The sequence below is a fragment of the Diabrotica undecimpunctata genome, chromosome 5 (assembly GCF_040954645.1).
Source record: "Diabrotica undecimpunctata isolate CICGRU chromosome 5, icDiaUnde3, whole genome shotgun sequence".
Lineage (NCBI taxonomy): Eukaryota > Metazoa > Arthropoda > Insecta > Coleoptera > Chrysomelidae > Diabrotica > Diabrotica undecimpunctata.
Window position 1 is genome coordinate 154,747 of NC_092807.1, and position 21,716 is coordinate 176,462.

A 21,716-nucleotide genomic window follows, 5' to 3' on the forward strand; every position below is an offset into this window, starting at 1 on the left:
GTTTCACGTTTTTCGTTCAGTAAATGCGTTCAGTACAGAGCATGTACCATCGAGCAAAAAGACAAAAGAGGGAATGTAAAGGTAGTGGGGGCAAAAATATTGTTAGACAGGAAGTGCCATCTTGAGAGGCCAAATTAAACAAGGAAAGAGAGTCTTTCCTTGTTTAAGAAATCAAATTTAGTTGGGTTATGTTATTATTTGTCCCAACTGTCACATGAAATCTTATTTATATTGAAGTTTTTTAACAATTGTTTCACATTTTAGACTGTTATCGTTAATATGTAATTAAAACTTTCTCGTCTAAGACACATTCTGAAAACTATTTTATAGCTACTGTTAATAAGTGTCGGAAAATTTAAATTTGGCGCATTCGCATTTCCGGATATGTCCGCCATCAGAGGCCACTTTTTTGGTCGTCTTTTCATAACGATTAGATTCCCTCTTTTGTCTTTTTGCTCGATGGCATGTACAGAGCTTACTGGTTCAGTATGGGAAAATAGAACAGTGTTGTCAATAGTTGCTTGATCTAACGAATCCCTTGTGTCTAGATTGTTGTTGAGTTTACCGAAAGTACAAGCTGAATATATCCGCAAATGTCAACCAAGAATTAAAATATTTTGGTTGTTATTTACAGCACACTCCCACCTAGCAGTGCCAGTTCTGTATTAAAAAGTAAAACGATTTGCGCGTCGCCTAGTGTCAGGGTGCTTAACTATATATATACATGACGGTAAATTCAAGAGGCACGTAAAATTACCAAGGATTGTAAACTCATTTTAAAGCAAGAGAAAATCCAAATCAATATAATCCTAAATTTTTCGTTTAATATTTAGGTTTTCTTGTTATGTTGAGGTTATATTTATTTTCTATTACATTAAAAAGCCAATGTGGTCAAAAAATTAACAGAATAAAAATCTTTATTTATAAAAATGTTAAGTAAAAGAAATGATATATGTTACAAGGAATAATAATAATACAAGTCAAGTGTAGTATAGTTACTTGTGAATTGTTGTGATAAGAACTTGTCAGTATTGAAATAATTGTTTAGTTATTCTTCTGTCAACTTTTCTGTGAATCTCTGGTCTTCTTACCTGCCCCAGAGAACTACGAACACAGTGTGTTCGTAGTTCTCTACCTGGTCGTTGTAAAAACAAACTTGGAACGGCTATTCTCTTAAATGCCACTATGTCTAATTTTGATTATATCCTCCTCTCTTTGAAATGACTAGCCCATACATGAAAATTGTTATAGTTTATGTTGCAGAATTCTCTAATTTATGGTTCTTAACAGCATTCACCCATTTATCAAACATATCCGTATAATCCATGCAATCTGGAATACATCTTTTTTGGTTAGTTCTTCATGTTTCCATTGTTACCCCATGTATGTGTTCGATTCCACATTTAAAAATCGTCTAAAATTGTATCTTTTTGCGCTATTTATGAAAAAATAAAACAAAACTTTGACTGTAATCCTTTAATGGCATAAAAAAGTGACAATGAACAACGCACAGGAATGAGACTAGCAGTGCCACCAAACGGAAGGGTGCCAAACAAAAACGGACGTTGACTTTGAGTATCCTTGTTATCAATCTGTTTAATGAACTGTGATTTAAAAATTTAGGTTAGGTTTAAGGTCCAATCTCCAACTCCAATGCCAAATTTGCTAAAGATAAAACTGGGATATTTAGATGTTGAGAGTTGAAATTTGCAGAAATTTATTTGAATTATATAATCAATTTTTAAAAGGGTGAGTAATTAATGGGAATAACTGTGAATACCTTTGACTTAATTAATATATTAACCAGATGACTTTTGAAAATCAGAGAATAGCAGTATTATATGGTTCCCAAACTGGAAACGCTCAGGATTTAGCAGAGAGGATATGGAGAGAGTCCAAGAGATTTAATTTTAAAGGCTCCGTCAAGGCTTTAGATGACTATGATGTACTTCATCTTATCCAGGAAACTTGTGTTATCTTTGTATGTGCAACTACTGGACAAGGTGATGAACCAGATAATATGAAATCATTTTGGAGATTTTTATTAAGGAAAAACCTACCTTCAGACATTTTATGTAAACTCAAGTATGTATCTTCAAGTTCAGGTGTCTTGTTACCTAATGGCACTGAAGTTGTTTTTGCTTTATAAATTTATTGTTAAACAATTAAAAGAAGAACCATTCCAACTAATATGTGTTTTTAGGTTTGCTGTTTTTGGTTTAGGAGATTCAAGTTATGCAAAGTACAATTTTACAGCAAAGAGGCTTTATAAGAGGTTACTACAATTGGGAGCCAATCCTCTCATACCTTTAGGATTAGGCGATGACCAGCATGATTTAGGATATGATGCTGCAGCTGATCCTTGGATAGAAAGTCTCTGGAGTAGCATTTTAAGGTTTCATCCTCTACCTGTGGGGATAGAACCTTTATCAAAGCAGTATAGGATTGAACCTAGGTTAGTATAGTTAGTATGATTTTACTCTGACACTATCATATAAATTTGTACCAATTCAAATTAATTTCCTTTTAAAGCATTAACTTATTTCTTTATATTTATTATGAATTTCTTGTGTGACTAACCATTGAAAAGAAGGAAGGCATATTCTATGTACGTTTTTGCAATGGCTTGTTACAATCATTTTATTTTATGTATATTCTTTATATTTTTTTTTTGTAGATGGAATGTTGTTAGTCATTTTAGTACAATTAAAGAGGAATCACCTAAGCCACACTCTATTTATTCCTATATAAGAAAACCATCAGATTTTGTTGCTACAGTGATAGAAAATTCCAGATTGACATCATCTGACCATTTTCAGGTACAATTCTTTGTTATTGTTATGAATTGTGCTTTCATTTTAACAATATGCATTAAGTTTAATCTATATTGGTTTAGAGTACTCTTTTCCTATGTTATTTTGTTTGATTATAAGAGAGAATTATTAAAAAAAAAATTAATGATCAATAAATCAGTTAATAACTTGTTTTTTTAGGATGTTAGATTAATTAAATTGAAGTGCCCAAACCAAAAATACAATCCTGGAGATGTAGTGTCCCTGAGGCCTAGAAATCTTGATTGGAAAATAGAAGACTTCAAGCAAGTACTATCTTCCAATGGAGTGGATATACCTCCGGAAACAATAATAAATATAAGAGAAAAGGATCCTGAGATATCTCTGCCTGAAGTTCTAAATTATGAATTGACTTTCCAGCAGTTGTGTACTGAGTATTTTGATTTGATGGCCATACCAAGGAGACACACTTTCCAGCTCTTAGCCCAATTAACTGACAGTGAACTAGAAAAGGAAAAATGCCTGGAATTCACTACAGCTGAAGGCCAACAAGACTTTTACTCCTACACTTGTAGACCAAGGAGAAATATCGTAGAAGTGCTTCAGGACTTTCCTCATGCTACTAAAAATCTGACATTGGATGTTTTATTGGACATTATATCACCTATAAAGCCTAGGGATTTTTCTATAGCTAGCAGCTGTAAAGCCCACCCTGACGAGATACACATTCTTCTTGCTGTGGTAAAATACAAGACGAAATTAACCAAAGAGAGGTTTGGATTAGGTTCAAATTTTTTAGCTGGATTAAAGGAAGGTGACAAAATTACAGCATGGATTAAAAAAGGAAGCTTTAAGTTTCCACAAGTATCAGTAAGTTAAATATATGTATGAAATCCTGTCAAGTTCAATATATGTAATGAATCATGCTTTATATTATCTAAGTTTTGAAGGCTGAAGATATTTTTGGAGCATGTTTTATTAAATAATGAAGGTGTATTAGAACTCCTTTCATTTATTAATATAATTTGTTGTTTGTCCTTGTTTTTTTTTGTTATGTATTGGTTTCATCACTTTATCTGTTATATTCCACCATTTTTTACATAATTATGTTCTGATTGTTATTTCAATATTTTCTTATGATTTATTGTTATTCTATTTTCTTATTTTTAGTATGTTTTTCTGTGATATTATTTGTTAATAAGTTTTTTAAGGTTAAGGAAGCATTTGTACTTTTACACTGTATGAATGTTCTTATTATTTATTTTCTCTTTTATTTCTTGTATATGGTCCCTTTAAAATTTTCTGACACCCACTAATTATTCTTCTTATCTTTTAGGATGTACCTGTGATAATGGTAGGCCCAGGAACTGGGGTAGCACCTTTTAGAAATTACATATTTGAACGTTATGTAGAAAATAACAGCAATAAGAAAAATTTGTTCCTGTTTTTTGGTTGTCGATACAAAGAGAAAGATTTTCTTTGTAAAAGTGACTTTGAACAAATTTGTGATAGCCATAAACTGAATTTGATTACAGCTTTTTCCAGAGAAGAGGAACACAAAGTGTAAGTCTAAATGTTAATTTACAAAATTTAATAGATAAAATTGTAGTACTAGGATATCCCATGTTACCACTTAATGTCCCTAGTTCTACGGCATTTTTATTGAACAGTTTGATCGATATTTTAAAAAGATAACCCTGGCAGTGAAGGCTTTTCATACTAAAAGACGAAGATCTATATTTTGTTCATATTTAAGTATTATTTTTTTTAGATTAACAGTATAATAATAAATAATTGCGTATTTGTATATTTTACTAACTGTTTTGTTTTTAATTGAAGGTATGTTCAAGACAAAATCAAAGACAACAAGCAACTAGTTTGGGAGGCTCTAGAGAATAATGCGTTTGTGTATGTGGCTGGTAGCGCAAAGAACATGCCACAAGAAGTGAGGAAAACGTTTATTGAAGTATGCCAAGAATGTGGACATTTAAGTTTAGAAGAAGCTACGAAATATATAGAAACATTAGAAAAGACGGGTAGATACCAAACAGAATGTTGGTCATAGTATTCTTTTATTATCTGTTAAATTGAATATTAAATTGTTTTTATAACTTTTTTTATTGATTTATTCCTTGTATTTTCAAAGTACTTGGTTTTTTACAATCACCTGTGTTTTTGTTTTATTTCCTCCAACTTTCGGAAGATTCTAACCCCACAGACCATATAACCTGTAAGATTGCAGTACCTATTTACTCAACTATAACCAACAAACTCTTAAAGCATAACGGGTTACAAAATATAACTCAAACGGCATCAAAGACTTTCATTACTGATGTAATGTTTGCTGATTATACTTAGAGCTCTCTGATTCGCTTATTGCGGTGAATCTTGATTATTGACAAAGTTGACTTTGCTTTCGTTAAAATTTTGTTACACTAATTTTGATCTATGCATATTTATCTTCAGTTTTTCACTCACAGAATTTTGATATCTCTCATAACCTGGTCCTCTCACTTCTGCTTAGGTCTTTCAGTTTCTGGTGACCTTAATAAGGAGATCATTTTTTCCTTATCTCTATATGACTCAGCCATCTTCTGAGGATTTTTCTTTTGAATATTCTTATCTTTCTTTACCTGTGAGGCACATTGTCCCATCTACATATGTAACTACTGGTCTGATTGCAACTTTTATATTTCAGTGTTGTATTTCTGGATAAGTTCATTCTAATAATATAGAAACTAAATAAAAGACTAGAATACTGTATGTATTCTAGTCTTTTATTATATATGGTGCTATATAAAAAATAAGGTGTTTTTAACTTCTGCTTATTCGGTTGCCTAACTAGTAGAACTCGAATATTCCAAATATTTAATAGCAATACTGAAGTCTTGTTTATAAAAAAACAAATTAAATTAGTCATTATTTGAACCAAATTATATTTTAAATACATTTTTTGCTATTATAGAAATGTAACACGTCTAAACTACTGTGGTTCTGACAGTTGAAAGTAGTCATAAAATAAGAAATATCCGTTTTTTCGGAAACAGATGATTTAGAAAAAATGCATATTATCTGTGAGTGGAGTGCTTTGTCAAGAAGTGACTAAACATCAGAATTTAAAAGCACATAAAAATGTGCTTCTTAAGTGATCAACCAGATTTTAACAAGATATGATCGCTCTGTTAAAAATAATTACATTACAAAATTTTAAAAATGCCTTTGTTTGTTATCAATTATTTACAGACTACAAAAAATTGAATTGGTAAAAAAATATTCCAGATTTGATTATTTTTATTATAGGCAACACAAAGTATTAGATGAATTGATCTGTGTTGCATATATGAAAGTAGTCAATATACAATGACGTATGATTACGCCATTGTCAATTTACTGAAAAATGGAAACTATTTTCTTGTGACATCTTTTACATCGATTAACTATATTTTTTCTGAGAATAAACCACATTAATTAAAATTACATATTTTATTGACGTTTCGACTTCTAGTTCGGTCATTGTTCTAATAGAAATGCTTTTTTATTTATCAGGTTATTTGTATTTTGAGAACGACTTCCTGAGTGGAAATTCGATAAAATAATTAATGTAACTATAACTATATTTTATTCGCAGGAAACATGTAGTTCTTAATGAATAATATCATCACCAATGGCAGGACAACCTTTTTTGAGTTTTGTCCTGTTCCAGGATTCTTCTCCATTCTGATCTATTTCGTGCTTTTCTCTTCAGTTTTTATTTTTAAGATTGTTACATCATTTCTATCCATCTATCTCAATTTCGGTCTTCCTGCTGTTGTTTTTCCTACTGGCACTTGTTTGCTCATTTTGTTTGTTATTTCGCCTTTCCATTCCTTCCGCATATTCCTATTTTAATGAACGTTTTTGAATAACATATTAAAGAAATGAGATATTGCTAAAATATTTATAAAATTAAAACTGTATATATATTAAAAAACAAATATTTTGACAATAAAAATATTACGCGCTCATGGAGTGCAGACCTAACGGAATTTTCTCAGTCGTAGCTAACTTAACCCCGGTCGGAGGTTGATGGATTTCGCGCGTGGATTTCGCGGCACACACACGCTCTCCTGTTGAAGAAAATGGCATCAGTGTGAAAATAGTGCTAAGGTAGTGAGGAGCGGGTTAGGTTGTCTTGTTGGTTATACTTAAAACACGTGTTACAATAAAACAATTCGGGCTTCTAAAATTAATTGAACAGTTTGTGAATAAAACTATACACAATGTAAGTACACTTTCACTTTTTCCACTCACAGTTTTCCAATTTTCTTTAAGGAATTGGAACTAATCGATAGATATTAACTAAATATTTTTATTTGGTGAATAAACCTATTTCCTATACCACTTTTTACTTTTATCAGTATAAATCATGCTAAAGAACATATTTATAATTCCATTTAATTTTGTTTGTTTTAAATTAGGTTCAAATTGACACACCCCGCATATTTGACCCTTCAACCCCTACCCCCAGCAATATAGTGCAAATAAATATGCCTAAATTTACTTGTTTATGCAGTTGTTAAATTATTATTAACTTATGACTTAGTTCTTTGAATTCCTATTTGGTACCAAAATAAATGTATATAAATATTTATAAAAGCAACTAATTGAGTAGATAAAATTAACATAAATAGGCCTGCAGGTCAATAAAAATGAAACTTATTTGAATATTGAGAAGTATAATATAATAAAATTTTCAAACAATAATACATGTGGTTTGTGGTTAGTATTAAAGAATATTACTGAACGTTACATTCTGGCGGGAATTATATATATAATTTTTTTCATTGTATTTATTAAACAAGGCGTAATACCAAAGTAATACAATAATTGAGTTTGTTTTAAAATGTGAAAATTTGTGATGAAAATTGCAATTTTCCTGACGTCTTTTATGACGCATGTGATAATTAAATCCATGATGGAATATAGCAAACATGAAAAAAACATGAGTCAATAACCGAAACGTTATTATATCATAACCATGTTTTTTGTTTTTAATTTTTTTGATTAATTTGGATTTTTTGTTATATTTGCATTATTTTGGTTGTCTATAAAAATGTAGCTGCATTGAAATCATTTGTTTTTTATTATTTTTTGGTACATTAATTATTATTCATTTTAGAACTGTATTATTGAACAATAGTGTTCTTTTTTCTCTAGGTCAGTTTTCTTAAATCTTTTTAATGTGATAATATATTCAGTCTAAAATATCTGTAGTTTCTATTCATTTTACCAGTCAACTTTTAAAGGTAAATATCAATTATTGAGAGACTTTGTTTACCAAACAAAATTTAATTCATCCTTATTTTAATAAATTTGGATTGTTTTTCTTTCTTTTATCCTTCTTCCATACTTCATCCAATCAGAGGGCTTTGTTGGATTGTTTATAATTGTCATTTTATCTTATTTGCTTCATTTCATATCCCTTTTTAGTGGTTTTTGCTAATAGTTCTCTCTGGTTTCTCTATTCTCATTCATTTTTTATTTAATATTTCTGTAGTTATGTTTACTTTGTCAGTGATCTTTAGGATGTGTCAAGTTTTGAGTGATCTTATTTATATAAACAACATTAATTCATTCTTGTTTTAATAAATTTTCGTCCTATTTTTCATCCTTTTATCTTTCTTATATAGTTCTATACGATCTGAAGGGTGGGTTATGATTTTGGTATTCATTTCATCTTATTTCCTTCATAGCTCCAAGTTTGATTTTGTATACATTTATTTAGTGTTTCTTTAGTTTCTGTTCACTTTATTAATCAGCTTTGAAGGTGTCAATTTTTTGGAGACTTTTTCCCTTTTTTGCTATTTTGTCTACAACCTTGTCACCTTCGATTCCAGTATGTGATGGGACCCAGCTAAAATTATCTTTGGGTAAATAACAGAGCAAGTGGTCCTGAAGCAATAGATGCTTCAGTGTCACATTTGAGGTGTTTTCAATGCCACATTTGAGAAAAACTATTTCATTTGAACACAAACATTATTAAAATGTGTATAAATGGATAACCTGTTCCTAAACAATGGAAAGTGGCATACATCTCCTCAATACACATAAAAGGTTCTAAGAAAGATGCAGTTTCATAATTATTGCTGCATCTCTTGCAGTTTATGTGGAAGGATATTAAGAATGTACACGAAGAATACTGTAATTATCAGGAGAAAGAACAAAGTGGATTCAGGGATGACAGTACTGGTAATGTGTTTTGCTTAAAGCAGGTTACAGAAAAAACAGCAAATGATTAAGAAGTGCTTCTGTGCTAATAACAAAACTTTGGGCAGTACTTCGAGGCCAATGGGTCAACATCCCAAATTAAAATCGGCAACACTTTATCACATGGATTTTGCTGTGCTTGCCCTTTCTCATTTGCTGCATTTCTCAATCACTATTTAAAATATAAATAGCAAAAGCATTACGTAACTACTTGGAAAAGAAAGTGCCATGGTATTGATATAGAATAGAATTGAATATTACTGCCTCTATATATAGTGCAATTTGCAGATGATTAGGCTGTCATAGCAAATGATAAGGAAGTTGGCTGAAGAATATTAGAAATGGGCAGACTAATACTTTATTAACCACAACTTCAATTCTAAATATTGTTTAATTTCAATTTTGAGAACAATTTTAGTACAGGAAAATGAAATGAAAATAAAGGTAATAAATATTATTAAAATGCCACCAGAAAATTACATTAACTTTAACTTTATATTAGGTTATTATGTACAAAATTGTTTTTGTATAAATAGCTGACTGATTTGTAACTTAAACCAAGTTGTTATGATATGTAGACCATGAAAGTGACAAAATATGCAAAAAAATATTCATGCTATTTAAATGAGTCATTCAAGGTGAATAATATCTGTTGTTGCTTTTATAAAGGGACTATCATGCAAAAAGTGTTTATTAATTTCAGATCAAGGTGAATTTTGTAACTATTTTTGGGAAATAATAATTATAATGTTCCTCTGAAATACATTTCCAAAATTTTTTTAATAATTACCAATAATTGTTAGTACCTAATTGTAATTGTAAAGTAGTTAAGATTTACTTCAGAGAGCAAGACAGTAGGTTCTCTAGGGCCATAGATTTTCTTCTGGAGGTTGGTTATTTCTATGCCTTAGGCATAAACGGAAAAATAATTGCTTAACATATTTAAAGCACAAAAAAAACCAAAATATTGCAAAAAAATTTTCGAATATATAGTGAACATAATGTTTAGATATTACTATAATTTAAAGTTGATCTCCTAAAAGCTTATACTGAAGTAAATAGTGAAATATAGTACATGCTATCCATGTTTCATCTAAATAAAAAGTATCTTTGCCTTCTCTCTTTAATTTTCGAATTTCCCTTAAATATTGCCTCCTCCAACAAATAATTTCTTTTTTCTCTACTATGAGCGGAGATTTTCTATTGCTATTCTCATAAACCAATCCTAATTCACGTAAAGTTTTGCACAATTTATCTCTTTTAATGTTTGGTAAAGTTCGTCTTCAATAATGTCTACTAAAAGTTTATCTAAAGTAGGAATCTTTTCTTGTAAATAAAATGAATAAACTTTTCTTCAAATCAATTGTTTTACAGTATCGTCTGTATGAATGGGTTTTCTCCCTGTTGACATTTTAAATGCTTCTCTAATACGTCCACTATTTCCTTGCTTTAAAGTCTATAAATAGTTGCTTCTCCAATTACGGTCATATTGGAACACTTAGAAACTATAGTTCTAACAGTACTTGTAAAATGTTCATGCACATTTAACACTAAAGTTTTTATTGACATGGTTAAATCACACTTTAATTTCACAGAAGTAAAATTAGACGTTTGTGTAAAATAAAAATAAAATAAATTGGTATATTTAAAGAATTTAAGTAGGTAAAACCCAAACATTTTTAGAACAATACTGAATATTTTATTTAAGAAAATCTCTGTTACTATTTTATGATGTTATATTAGGTTTTATCTCACGTGCAATAAAATTTATGCTATCAATCATTTTCAAATGTACTATAAAAAACCTATCAAGTAACAGGCCTTGTAGACCCCTGGCTTCTAAAAACTTGGTTATTTCCCTCCATTTTTTTTCGATCCCTTACTTTCTCTCCAATTTTTCACACCTATTTCGGACAAGTCTTGCTTTATTGCTTCCAACCACTTCTTCTTTGAATCCTCTTCTTTTTTCCCCATTTCTCCCTCCTTCAGTATTGTTTTAACATTTCGATTCTCTGGTATTCATATAATGTGACCAAGCCATCTAGCTCTTTAGGCTCGTATTTTTGCCGTAATTGCTGGTTTTCCATACATCCTCATTATTTCTTTATTCATTCGTCTGCTCCAAATATTCTCTGCTGTCTTTATTCCTCCGAAGATTTTTCTGAGCACCTTTCTTTCCCAGTTTCTCACTTTCTCTTCTACCTGCTGGTTCATAATCCAGGTTTCACTGGCATACATCACTGTGGGTCTGATTACTGTCTCGTAGACTCGCAGTTTAGCTGTTGTTGACTTATTTTTTGCTTTCAGTAATGAATTTAGTGACTCTATCGCTCTGCTTTCCTTCATTAATCTTTTGTCTATATCTTTTTCTTCTTTTCCCGTGTTTGTTATCGTTACTCCTAATGTATTAAAATTCTGACACTTTTTCAAAACTATAGACAGTCTCTGCTCGTTTCATTTTGATATATTTGTTATTATTTGTTGTCTCCTCTCATTTCCATATATTGCGTTTTTGTTTGGTTTATTCAAATTTCTGGAAAACTTTTTCTAAATGTTTTTTGTTCTCGCTAGTATCACCACATCATCCGCGTACGCTATGCGCTGTTCCCTGTTATTGAAAATAGTCCTGTTTGTGCTTATATTTGATCTTCTTACGATTTGTTCTAATACTAGGTTGAATAAATTCGTTGATAGCGGATCCTCTTGTTTTAAACCTCTATTCACTGTGAACTGTCTTAAAAAACTTCCTTCCATTTTTACCCTATTCATTGTGTTCCTAAGCGTCATTCTCACTAGCCTGTAAGCTTTTCTGGCATTTCCGATGTTCTCATGGCCTTATATAGCATTGTTCGATTTAGGGAGTCATATGCTTGTTTAAAATCGATAAATAGCATATGTAATTCAAAGTTTTGTTCGTAGCTGTTATTTTGTATTAATTTTGACATACTTATTTGATCAATAGTTGTTCTTCCTGGTCTAAAACCTCCCTGGTATTCTCCAATCACTTTGTTATCATATTTTTTTAATCTTTTCCTAATAATTTTTGCAAGTATTTTATAGACTACTAATAGTGCTATTTCCTCTTTTTTATAGATAGGACAAATAAGAGCACTATTCCATTGTTTCGGCATTTCTTCCTTTTGCCAAATTATTAGTGTCAAGTGAAATATCCTTTCCTTCAATCTTTCGCCACCTTTCTTAAAAATCTCAGCAGGGATACCACTTTCTCCTGCACTTTTGTTATTTTTTAGGTTTCTTATTATTTCTTTGACTTCATTCAGAGTTGGTTCCTCGCACGTCCTTCATCTTCTTGCCAATTCTCATTTCCCTCAAGTTCCTCTTGTTGGTCTGTATTTAATAAATCTTCGAAATATTCCGCCCATCTGTTTAATTTTTCTTTTGTTTCACCTAGAAGTAAGCCTTCTTTGTTTCTGCAATACTGTGGATTATTCTTTGTAGTTTCTCTGGATTTCTTAACTTCTTGGTAGATTTTATTACCTCGTTGTTTATGTAGGCTTCTTCTATGTTTTTCAATTGCTTTTCTAGCTTTTCTTTTTTCTATAAATTCTTTTCACTTCCCTTCTTCCGAACTGGCTGTCTGTATGGTCTGCCACTCTTCTTCTATATCCTGTTTGACTGGATTCTCTAGTTTTTTATTTATATCTTCCTCTAGTCTGTTTACAACTTGCTTCTCTTGAAGGCGCTCTAATTGATAATTTAATCTATCTCTAACAGGTTTTGATATTATTGGTATATAGTTCTTGTTTTAGTTTTGCTATTATTAGTGTATGGTCACCTTATGATGAAGTCCATGTTACCTTATGAATGTCTTTGTGATCAAACCTAGCTATCTTCATTTTGTTCTCTGTAACAAATTCTATTAAGTTTTTCCCGTTTTCATTTGATTCCTTATTTAAACTTTGCCCCCCTTGTTATTCTTCTATATATTTCCTCTTTTCCGACATTCATGTCTAAAATGATTACCTTTATATCGTATTTCTGTATATTCCCTATAAGGGTGCTTAGCTTTTCGTAGAACTCTGTTTTGGTTTCCAAGTCTTTATCTTCAGTGGACGCATGTACATTAATGATACTTATCTTTCTATACTTTCCTCTTACTCTCAAGTAACATATTCTGTCTGATATTGGCTGAAAATTTACAACTGCTTTGTTTACTTTCTCCTACACCATGAATCCCACTCCAAAATATCTCTTGGTCCTCCCACTCTTGAACAGTGTACTTTTTCCTATTTTTATTATTTAATTTCCCAGTTGTTTCGTTTCTTACAGGGCAAGTATATCTATTGTATATTTTTCCATAATTTGGTCTAAGTCTCTTAAAGCTCCCTCCCCAATTTTTATTATATCCTTGGATTGTTGCCTTTCTTTTGTGTTTATTTTTCCGTTTTCAATGGTCGTATTCCTTTGCCTTGCCGTTTCGGTATTATATCTAACCGGTTGTTTTTCTTCTACTAGTTTTTTGGCAAGTTTTCTTTGGTATTTTTTTTAGTTGTTGTTTTTCTTCATCCCATATCCATTCTTTCCCATTCACGAACAACTTCTTATAGCCTATTTTTGTCTGTTTTCCTTTACTTTTTTCTTCTTTGCTATTTTAACTACTTCTTTCTGTATTTCTTTTTCTTTTGCTGCCAGATAATTATTTATGTAGATGCGATCTTTATGATACTTCAACTTACTGTTCCTATTTAGTATCTCAATTTTATCCGTGAAAGTTTCTGTTGGCATAGTCTGTTTCCCTTATTTTTGTTACGTTCCTCAGTTTTATTTGCGCCTGCAGTTCCTGTGATATGAATGTTTCCATGCTTTCTTTTAGTTTCTTATCATCATTTGTATCTATTTTTAAACCCGATATAATCAATCAAGATGAAAAACATATAAGAAGAAAATTACAATTTTTCTATGATATAATCTTAAAAAATCAAAATTTTTTCGTAATCGTTGTTATTGTAATTTTTTGCGAGCTCTGTATAATTTACAGCTTAAATTAAAGTGTGTCTGATAAAGAAGACGGAAGTATTGTAGAGTGTTCTAGTAAAAAATTATAAATGGGCCTAGCGTTGTGCACGCAGTGCGACAAAAAGGGCATTCTACACAATTAGATTTAATCCAATAATACCGGCTCGTGCTTAATCTGATTTTGACTTCTTAACGCAAGCAATCTGCTGCTCGCTTTTTTCAACCATGCGATCACCCAGATTGCTTTTCTTGAACCGCGATGTTGCCATTGTTGTTACTATAATGTTGACAATGTCCGTAGAAAAAAGAAAAATTTGTTATTAATAGGGAAACTCTACAAATAGTCCAGTCGTCAGATTCTTATCGCCCATTTTGAATAATAGGAGTATCTCGCATGTCCTCTGTTATTTTATTGTGTCTTATAATGTTATTAATTAATGGTATCCAATTTTTACCTGCGACTTTCCTGTTATTTAGTAATTTAAGTGTTTTTTGCACTTCATACTTGCTATATAAACTTCGTTTGTGGTAATTTTTGGTTTCATCGTCATTCGTTGTTCCTCTTCTTTAGATAGTCAATCCATGCATCCGTTTCGATGTGTTTAGACAAACGTCATAACTCCCTATCAATATTTATAATTTTTCTGCTGTATATAGACCGTTGTAATCATCTGCCATAAAAACTGCTATCGTCCATTCCCAAATCGAGAGTACACATTTTAGAAACTGTCCTACCAATTTTAATACGATTTTCTATGTGTTAATGTGTTCAAACCTTCCCACACACCACGTATAGCCAAGTCAATGACATTTTATCCCATTTACCGTAGCTATTACGATTTTCGTGAACGAACCAAATTTAGATTACATTTAATATTTTGTGAGGATTTTACGCTCCGTCATCGGCCTGATATTCATCAATAAATTCCTAATGAATAATGCATCGACAACAAGAAAGCTGAAACCAGTCATTAGTTACGCATACGCTAATTTTTCGTCATTATAATATTATCATGTGTTGCAATTAGACCCACATGTTTACAAAACAGAGATGTCATGATATATCTATTATAAAAAAGGAATATTTGGCGCGTGAATTCATTCAAGGAAGTCGTTTATAATTACAGATAGTGACGATTAATTGATAGTTCCAGTTCTAAATTAGAAACTGATTCCCAATGCAATGCAAGATCCGCAAATGCCATAATCGTAAAACCTCTATAAGTCTAACTTCAAAAGAGACGCCAAAAAATTCGAGTAGAATTTTCGACTTATGGAGGATTTCGACTTAAGGCGAATTTTGATTCATCTAAAGAGAAGAAAATTCTCATTCTTCAGAGTTGCTGGTTTGCTCTACAAAATTCCGTAAAGTATTTAATGCCATTCTTGCCTCTTTAATAGAAACCCATAGAGCGGATGTCGTATTACAGTGCAACTTGGTTATAGCGTGATTGAAGGGTCCAGTAAAAAAATTAAGGTTCTTGAACTCCTAAGTGGAGCATAGAGCTTCAGTCAAAACGCGCCATCGGGTTCTATTTTGCGCTAAGGCCTTCACCTCATTCCAATACTTTCCTTGACCTCTTATCTCGTCCATGATGTATCTTCTCCAAGTGTGTACTGGGCGAACTCTTTTTCTTCTTCATTGGGGATTCTACTCTAGGACAATCTTTGCAATACCGGAATTATTTTTTTTGAGTGTGACCAATCCAACCCACTTTCTGGACTTTATTGGATGTTCTACTGTGTTCTGTTTTGAGTGACGTTTTCAACAATGTATTATTTATGTATTATTTCAAAACAATAAATAAATAATAAAATAAGTATTCAATTTTAAACATATTATTTAAATTTAGAAAATGCAGAAAAACATCATATGAAGCTTCGCGCTAGTCTACAGTACCGCTTACTGGACCTCTTTTTTTTGTAATCTTCTGAATAGATCGTAGAAACCGATTTTGCCAATCAAACTTAATTGGCAGTTGATGCATCATCTCGAAAACAAACTTGAAATTTTTCAGCGCGATTTATTTTTAGATGTTCTTAGTATAGTGAACTTGTGACTAACAATAGCAAAAGCACATGGTTCAGTTTCCATCATTCGTGTGAGGTTAGAAAATGACTAGACGGTTGTTTCCTGTAAAACAACGTGGGTGAGTCTTATTTTTCCTTGTCAACGTTTATTTTTTAAAAGATTCTAGTAAACTGCATCAATTTGTAGCGATTAATGTGTAGGGTTTTCATATATTTTTTTTGTACTGAAATAGTGGTACTAGGTGGAAGATTGGTATCGTAAAGAATATTATTACTGGTTTCTTTTACTGGAATATCCTAGGCTTGAAATAAGATTCATAGAACGTAGTTCATAGGTATATGATTATTAATAATGGTTATTTAAAATTGCTGTTTTCTTATTTTTGAAAGTTAGTACTTAGCTGCTGAAAATTCTCCAGATCTATGTTGTGCTTATGTTTAATTTCTATGTATTTTTCTCGATAAATATGAGATAAATCATTTTATATACCAATATTTTTATAACTTGTTCTTTACCCGTTAGAATCTTAATTCCAATACTTATTCTTTCAAAAAAGCTTATCGTCCACTATCAACGTTGATATCGTGCCACATTTTTCTACTTGGGGATCCAATCAATTGTATCTACAATCACTCCACTTAATTTTTTCTGTCTTCCTCCTTTTTAAGGCTAGAACAACAACAGAATAATATTTGAATCTGTTGTACAACTTTCATAACAAATAAGTCACTTTTGGAGAGTCGCTGAACTTTTTGCGTAAAGTCGCCTTATGAAATCGACCTACCTATAAAATCAGCGTAATTCTAGTTTGTATTATATTTTTTACCGATCACCAAATTCGCAGCCATTTTTTTTAGGATTAACAAAATTTTCAAAAGAATTAAAAATTTAATTTTTAAAATAATAAACTTCTTGCATGAAAAGGCCGGTCTTTTCACCTGTAGATAAATATTGTCATATCTGACAGATATTTATCTGAAGGATAGACATTTATTTATAAAATAATACATACCCGTCTTTTCACGTCAAATTATGTTGCGGTTATTTATCTGTAAGATAAATGTAAAATTTTTTCAGAACACAACAAATTTTTAATTAATTGTCAAAGAAATGGCAATAACGTTTTGATATCTCTTTTGATTATACAATTTGTGGTGGCAGGAATAAATTAAATTATCTAAAGAAAAATTTAATAATGAATAAAAAAATAAATGTTTAATGATTCTGCTCAGGTTTTTCCATAACACTAAAATATTATATAAGGGTAGCACAAACTACTTCAACTTCAAAAAGTTCAGTAATGTGTTCATTTAGCAATTCATCTTCAAAATTGTCTTAATTTTGATCTCTCGCTAGGTTGTACTCGTTGAATATTGCTGTAGATTAGAACGATTGAACCTTTTCCACTTCCACTGGATGAAATAGTACATAAACCTTCTCTTCCATACATAAAAAGTTATGTTGCATATCTGGTTCTAATATGAAATTCATTATAGAATTTGGATTGTTTAGTGAGTGGACTTCTTAAAAATGGCTTTACTTTATAATCAGAATCTCCTTATAAGAACCCATTTCTATTATCTCCATTTAAACTCCGTATCAAAAATACAGAATTATTTATTCCTACCTGGTAGGTAGGATTGTACCAAGAAGTATCACGAAATTGTCAGAATTTAAAATCAATATTCTATATATGTATTATATAGAAGATTTATTTAAAGTTTTGAAAATTTCCTACTACACTCTGGATATTTTGTATACTTACTCTGAGTTTTTTTATATATAATTGAATGTATTTTATAATTATTAAAATAATCTGACAACCTAGGTACTATGTGCATATTTTTCATTTTGGAATCCGATACTACTATTATTGAATCAATAGCACCAATAGCACCAATATCTCTTGAAAAAGGTTAATTAATTCATTTTTTAATTATCAAGATTATGAAAATATTGAATCCCTAAACTAAGTAAATGAAAATATGTATACACCTACTTTTATAATCATTTATTAACAACTATTTACAATATTTTCTCAGAATATATCGGTTTATTTAATTTTAACCTTTTAAAAAAGTCTTTATCATTACAAAAATAAAAATGTTCAATTCTGTATCAAATACCTATTATATTCTCGCAGTAAGTTTATAAAAATTAAACATCATCATACTGATTATACTCTCCGATTTTATTAAATCTTTTAATATCATGTCTCTAACCTACACTAAACAACAATATTTAGGTTATATTTTTGATTTCGCGATAACCTACAACATAATAGCGAACTACAATAAACACAATTTATTTTCCAGATAACTTTTTATTCAGTACTTTATTTGGCAAATATATATTTTATGTCAGATAATTTTAATTTATTTTATGTGTCAGTTTATCTGTACAGATTTCTTTCCTAGGTGACGCTAGAAATTTAAATCTAAGCTGACATAAAACTTTAAATTCTTTTGTATTAAATCGTACCTTAAAAACATTAATAATATTATTTATTTTTTATATATTATGTAATTAATATTTTTTGTATTATTAATTAAACGTATCGTTTCAAAAACAAAATATGATTGACTCATAGGTTGAAATGTCAGTAGTTCAGATTTCTTTGTTCAGATGGCGTTAAAATTTTAAATCTAAAGTAACAAAAAGCTTTAAATTATTCTGTATTAAATTCTATCTTAAAAATATTAAAATTAATTATTAATTATATGAATATGTAATTTATACAGTATTATTAATTAAATGTATCGTTTCAAGAACAAAATATGATTGAAATGTAAAATGGTGGTAGTTCAGCTATGTCATCATAGCCTTTTATGTAGATAGATATCGAGCTTTTGAATTATTGATTTCAGTTGCAATGTCTTTGTAGAATATGTCCATATCTTCATCGCTAAGTTGGGGGGTAGGTCTGAATAGGTTGGAGATATGAAGGTTATATATCTCTCCATTTTATAATAACACTAGTTACTTTGATATCTGTGTTTTTCTCTACAATTCTTTTGGTAAATTTTCTACGTATAAAAAAGAAAGTTCTACGCAAACGGACTAACCCACGGCATTATTTTTCACAGCTTACCCACTTCGACAATTTTTGTCGAAGGTCCTCTATAAAATAAGGGACAGGCAAACTTTTCGAATATTTTTGGATGTCATATAACTGTTTCATTCAGTGTACTTTGCTTTGCGAAGGTTATCTATTGAATTTATTTAAAATATATTAAATATTATTGTCAACTCTTCTCTTCACAAGCACTTTATCAATTTATTTATCTTTACAAATTAGATTGGCTAATACAGTATATTTGCTTAATCATATCTCGTGTTTATGTAATTACTGTTGCGGAGTACCAGCAAACGTGTGGCACAAGAGTTTTGAAGGTTGATCTTAGATTAGGCATTGCTTAAAAATTTGTGGATTTCTACTTATTTTGAAAGGTAACAAACTATATCATATTTATATCTTTCATTTAATAATTCGATGTAGCATTTTATAATTAAAATGTATAAAAATATCATTTTTTAGAAGAAAAAATTTGAAAATTGCTTCAGAAATTGGAAGTATAATTTTTGACGATATAAAAATGGAACAGCCAACTCCGAAAGGTCCACGTTTTCTCTATTTTTGTAATGCACTAATGAAATATTCTTCTTTCCACGTGAATATCGGTATCATCCGAACGTAAACCAATTTATAGCAAGGGAACTTATTTCAATTTCAATTCATATCTCATTATTTTTTGCTCAAAATATTTTTTACAAGCTTTACAATTTCGGTAAGATTTCAAGTGGAGGTTTTAAGGTCAAAAACAATAAATCCAACGATACTACTTATTATAATCAAGTCATTTGTCATTTTCGTGTTTCCTGTTTTGATATCTTTAATCGTAGTATGCTCGAGGAGTAAACTCAATTCACACCCGATTTTAGGAAAATCACTAGATTCATCTTCTTTTTTAGTTAACCATCTTGGCCTTCGACGGTAATCCAGTAATCAGTATCGGTAAAACTTTACAGATAAAACCTTAATTTCATTGAAATTAATGGTATTTAATTGAAGGTGACAGAAGTGTTGGTATCTTTGCAAAAAAGTTTAATGTAAAATCTTTTTACAAAGTCATTCTACATCTTCCCTTTTGTGTCACTTTATTGTCTTACTTGAAAATTTCATTTATTTTCATTTTTTTTTATTTACAAAAAATTCGCTTCAACCTAATAAGGGTATTAGCGGAACGGTAACAGTTAATTACACTTTGCTTAGTAAATTAAAGTCTTTTAAAAACAAAAGTAGGTTATCTATAGTGTTTTCTGAATTTAACCCATTAATGGTCAAAGTATCGAAAACGAAACATTTTTTTAATTACTTTTTTTTCGACGATTTTCATATGATGATTATTATATTTTTTGTATATGGGTCTTTCATATAGATAGTTTATTGACGTGTTTGTTATCTTAATGGTCTAAATTACGTGGCCCAATTGCAATTTCGGTCTTCGTGGGTTTTGTCACTGATACAGAACGAAAAAAGATTTACGATAAAAACAGCTGCTGAAAAAGATGACTCCGAATCAGACCCAGAGCCAAAGCCATCCACATCCGCATGGGGTCGTCCTTCTAAAGGAAGTTTACCTTCTGATATTCAATATGACCAGACTGGTCATAATATCGTTCGCGAAGAGGATGGACGTAGACGGCGGTGCAGACTGCGCAAAACTAATCGTGTTTATATGTGCGGAAAATGCAAGGTTCACTTGCACGCTGACTGTTTTAGTGCTTTCCATAAAAAATGAGATGCCATAATGGCGCTATGCCATACTACCAGACAAGTAATCATTTTATTTTATATAATTAACTATTGTAGCAATACCTTTAGTTTTAATTGATAAAACCAAGAAATTTCATTTACACACTATAAAACGTATAATTTTCAATTTACTACATATTATGCCAAAGTTTCGTTAACGAAACATTATTTTTTTGTATATTGCAATTATTATTATTTATAATTTTAAGTGAAATATTGTTCTTATACCTTTATTTATAAAGTATATAAAATTGAATTGCAAAAAATCTAACTATTTCAATGCTTGCCATTAATGGGTTAAAATGTCTCTAAGATTGTTTGGTAAATGAACCTTTTCGCACTTTTCCACTAGCACATGTTTTACCGTAAGAGGTGAATTGCACTCATCACAAATTAGGCGTTTTTCTTTCTTGAACAAATGTTCATGCAAAAACTGGGTATGTTCAAGTCGTCAACGGGAAATAATTATTTGCTTTCGTCTGGTTACCTCGGGTGGTTGCCATGGTCCAATCTTATTTTTTATCTCTTGAAGCTTTGGTGTGGTGGATTTCCCTATATTGTTCCAGTTCTCGAACAGGTTCTTTATGAAATGGCTTTTTAGATCCATACTTACAGATTGGGGTGATATGGGGATACTGTTGTCGTTTAAAGCTTCTTTGGCGGTTTCGTCTGCTGTTTTGTTACTTGCTATTCCAACACGTGATGGGACCCAGAAAAACTTGATGTTTCTATCTTTAGTATGCACTTTGCTTAGTTCTTTCTTTATTAGTAACGTTAATGGATGTTGCATATATATTTTCCTGATTATTTGTAGTGATGACATAGAATCTGTCACGATTAATATTTTGTTCAT

At 30.6% G+C, this 21,716-nt stretch overlaps 1 protein-coding gene across 1 annotated transcript in view; it reads left to right on the forward strand.

Annotated features, from left to right (window-relative positions):
• The first annotated feature begins 1,604 nt into the window (after positions 1-1,604).
• LOC140440927 (NADPH-dependent diflavin oxidoreductase 1-like) overlaps positions 1,605-21,716 on the forward strand; it is a 51,343-nt gene continuing 31,231 nt past the window's right edge. Inside the window, exons 1-7 of the mRNA XM_072531281.1 lie at positions 1,605-1,749; positions 1,808-2,085; positions 2,204-2,455; positions 2,678-2,819; positions 2,994-3,662; positions 4,129-4,355; positions 4,632-4,856. Coding sequence (XP_072387382.1) covers positions 1,808-2,085; positions 2,204-2,455; positions 2,678-2,819; positions 2,994-3,662; positions 4,129-4,355; positions 4,632-4,856 — 1,793 coding nt within the window. The 5' untranslated portion in view covers positions 1,605-1,749. The remainder of the gene's footprint in view (positions 1,750-1,807; positions 2,086-2,203; positions 2,456-2,677; positions 2,820-2,993; positions 3,663-4,128; positions 4,356-4,631; positions 4,857-21,716) is intronic.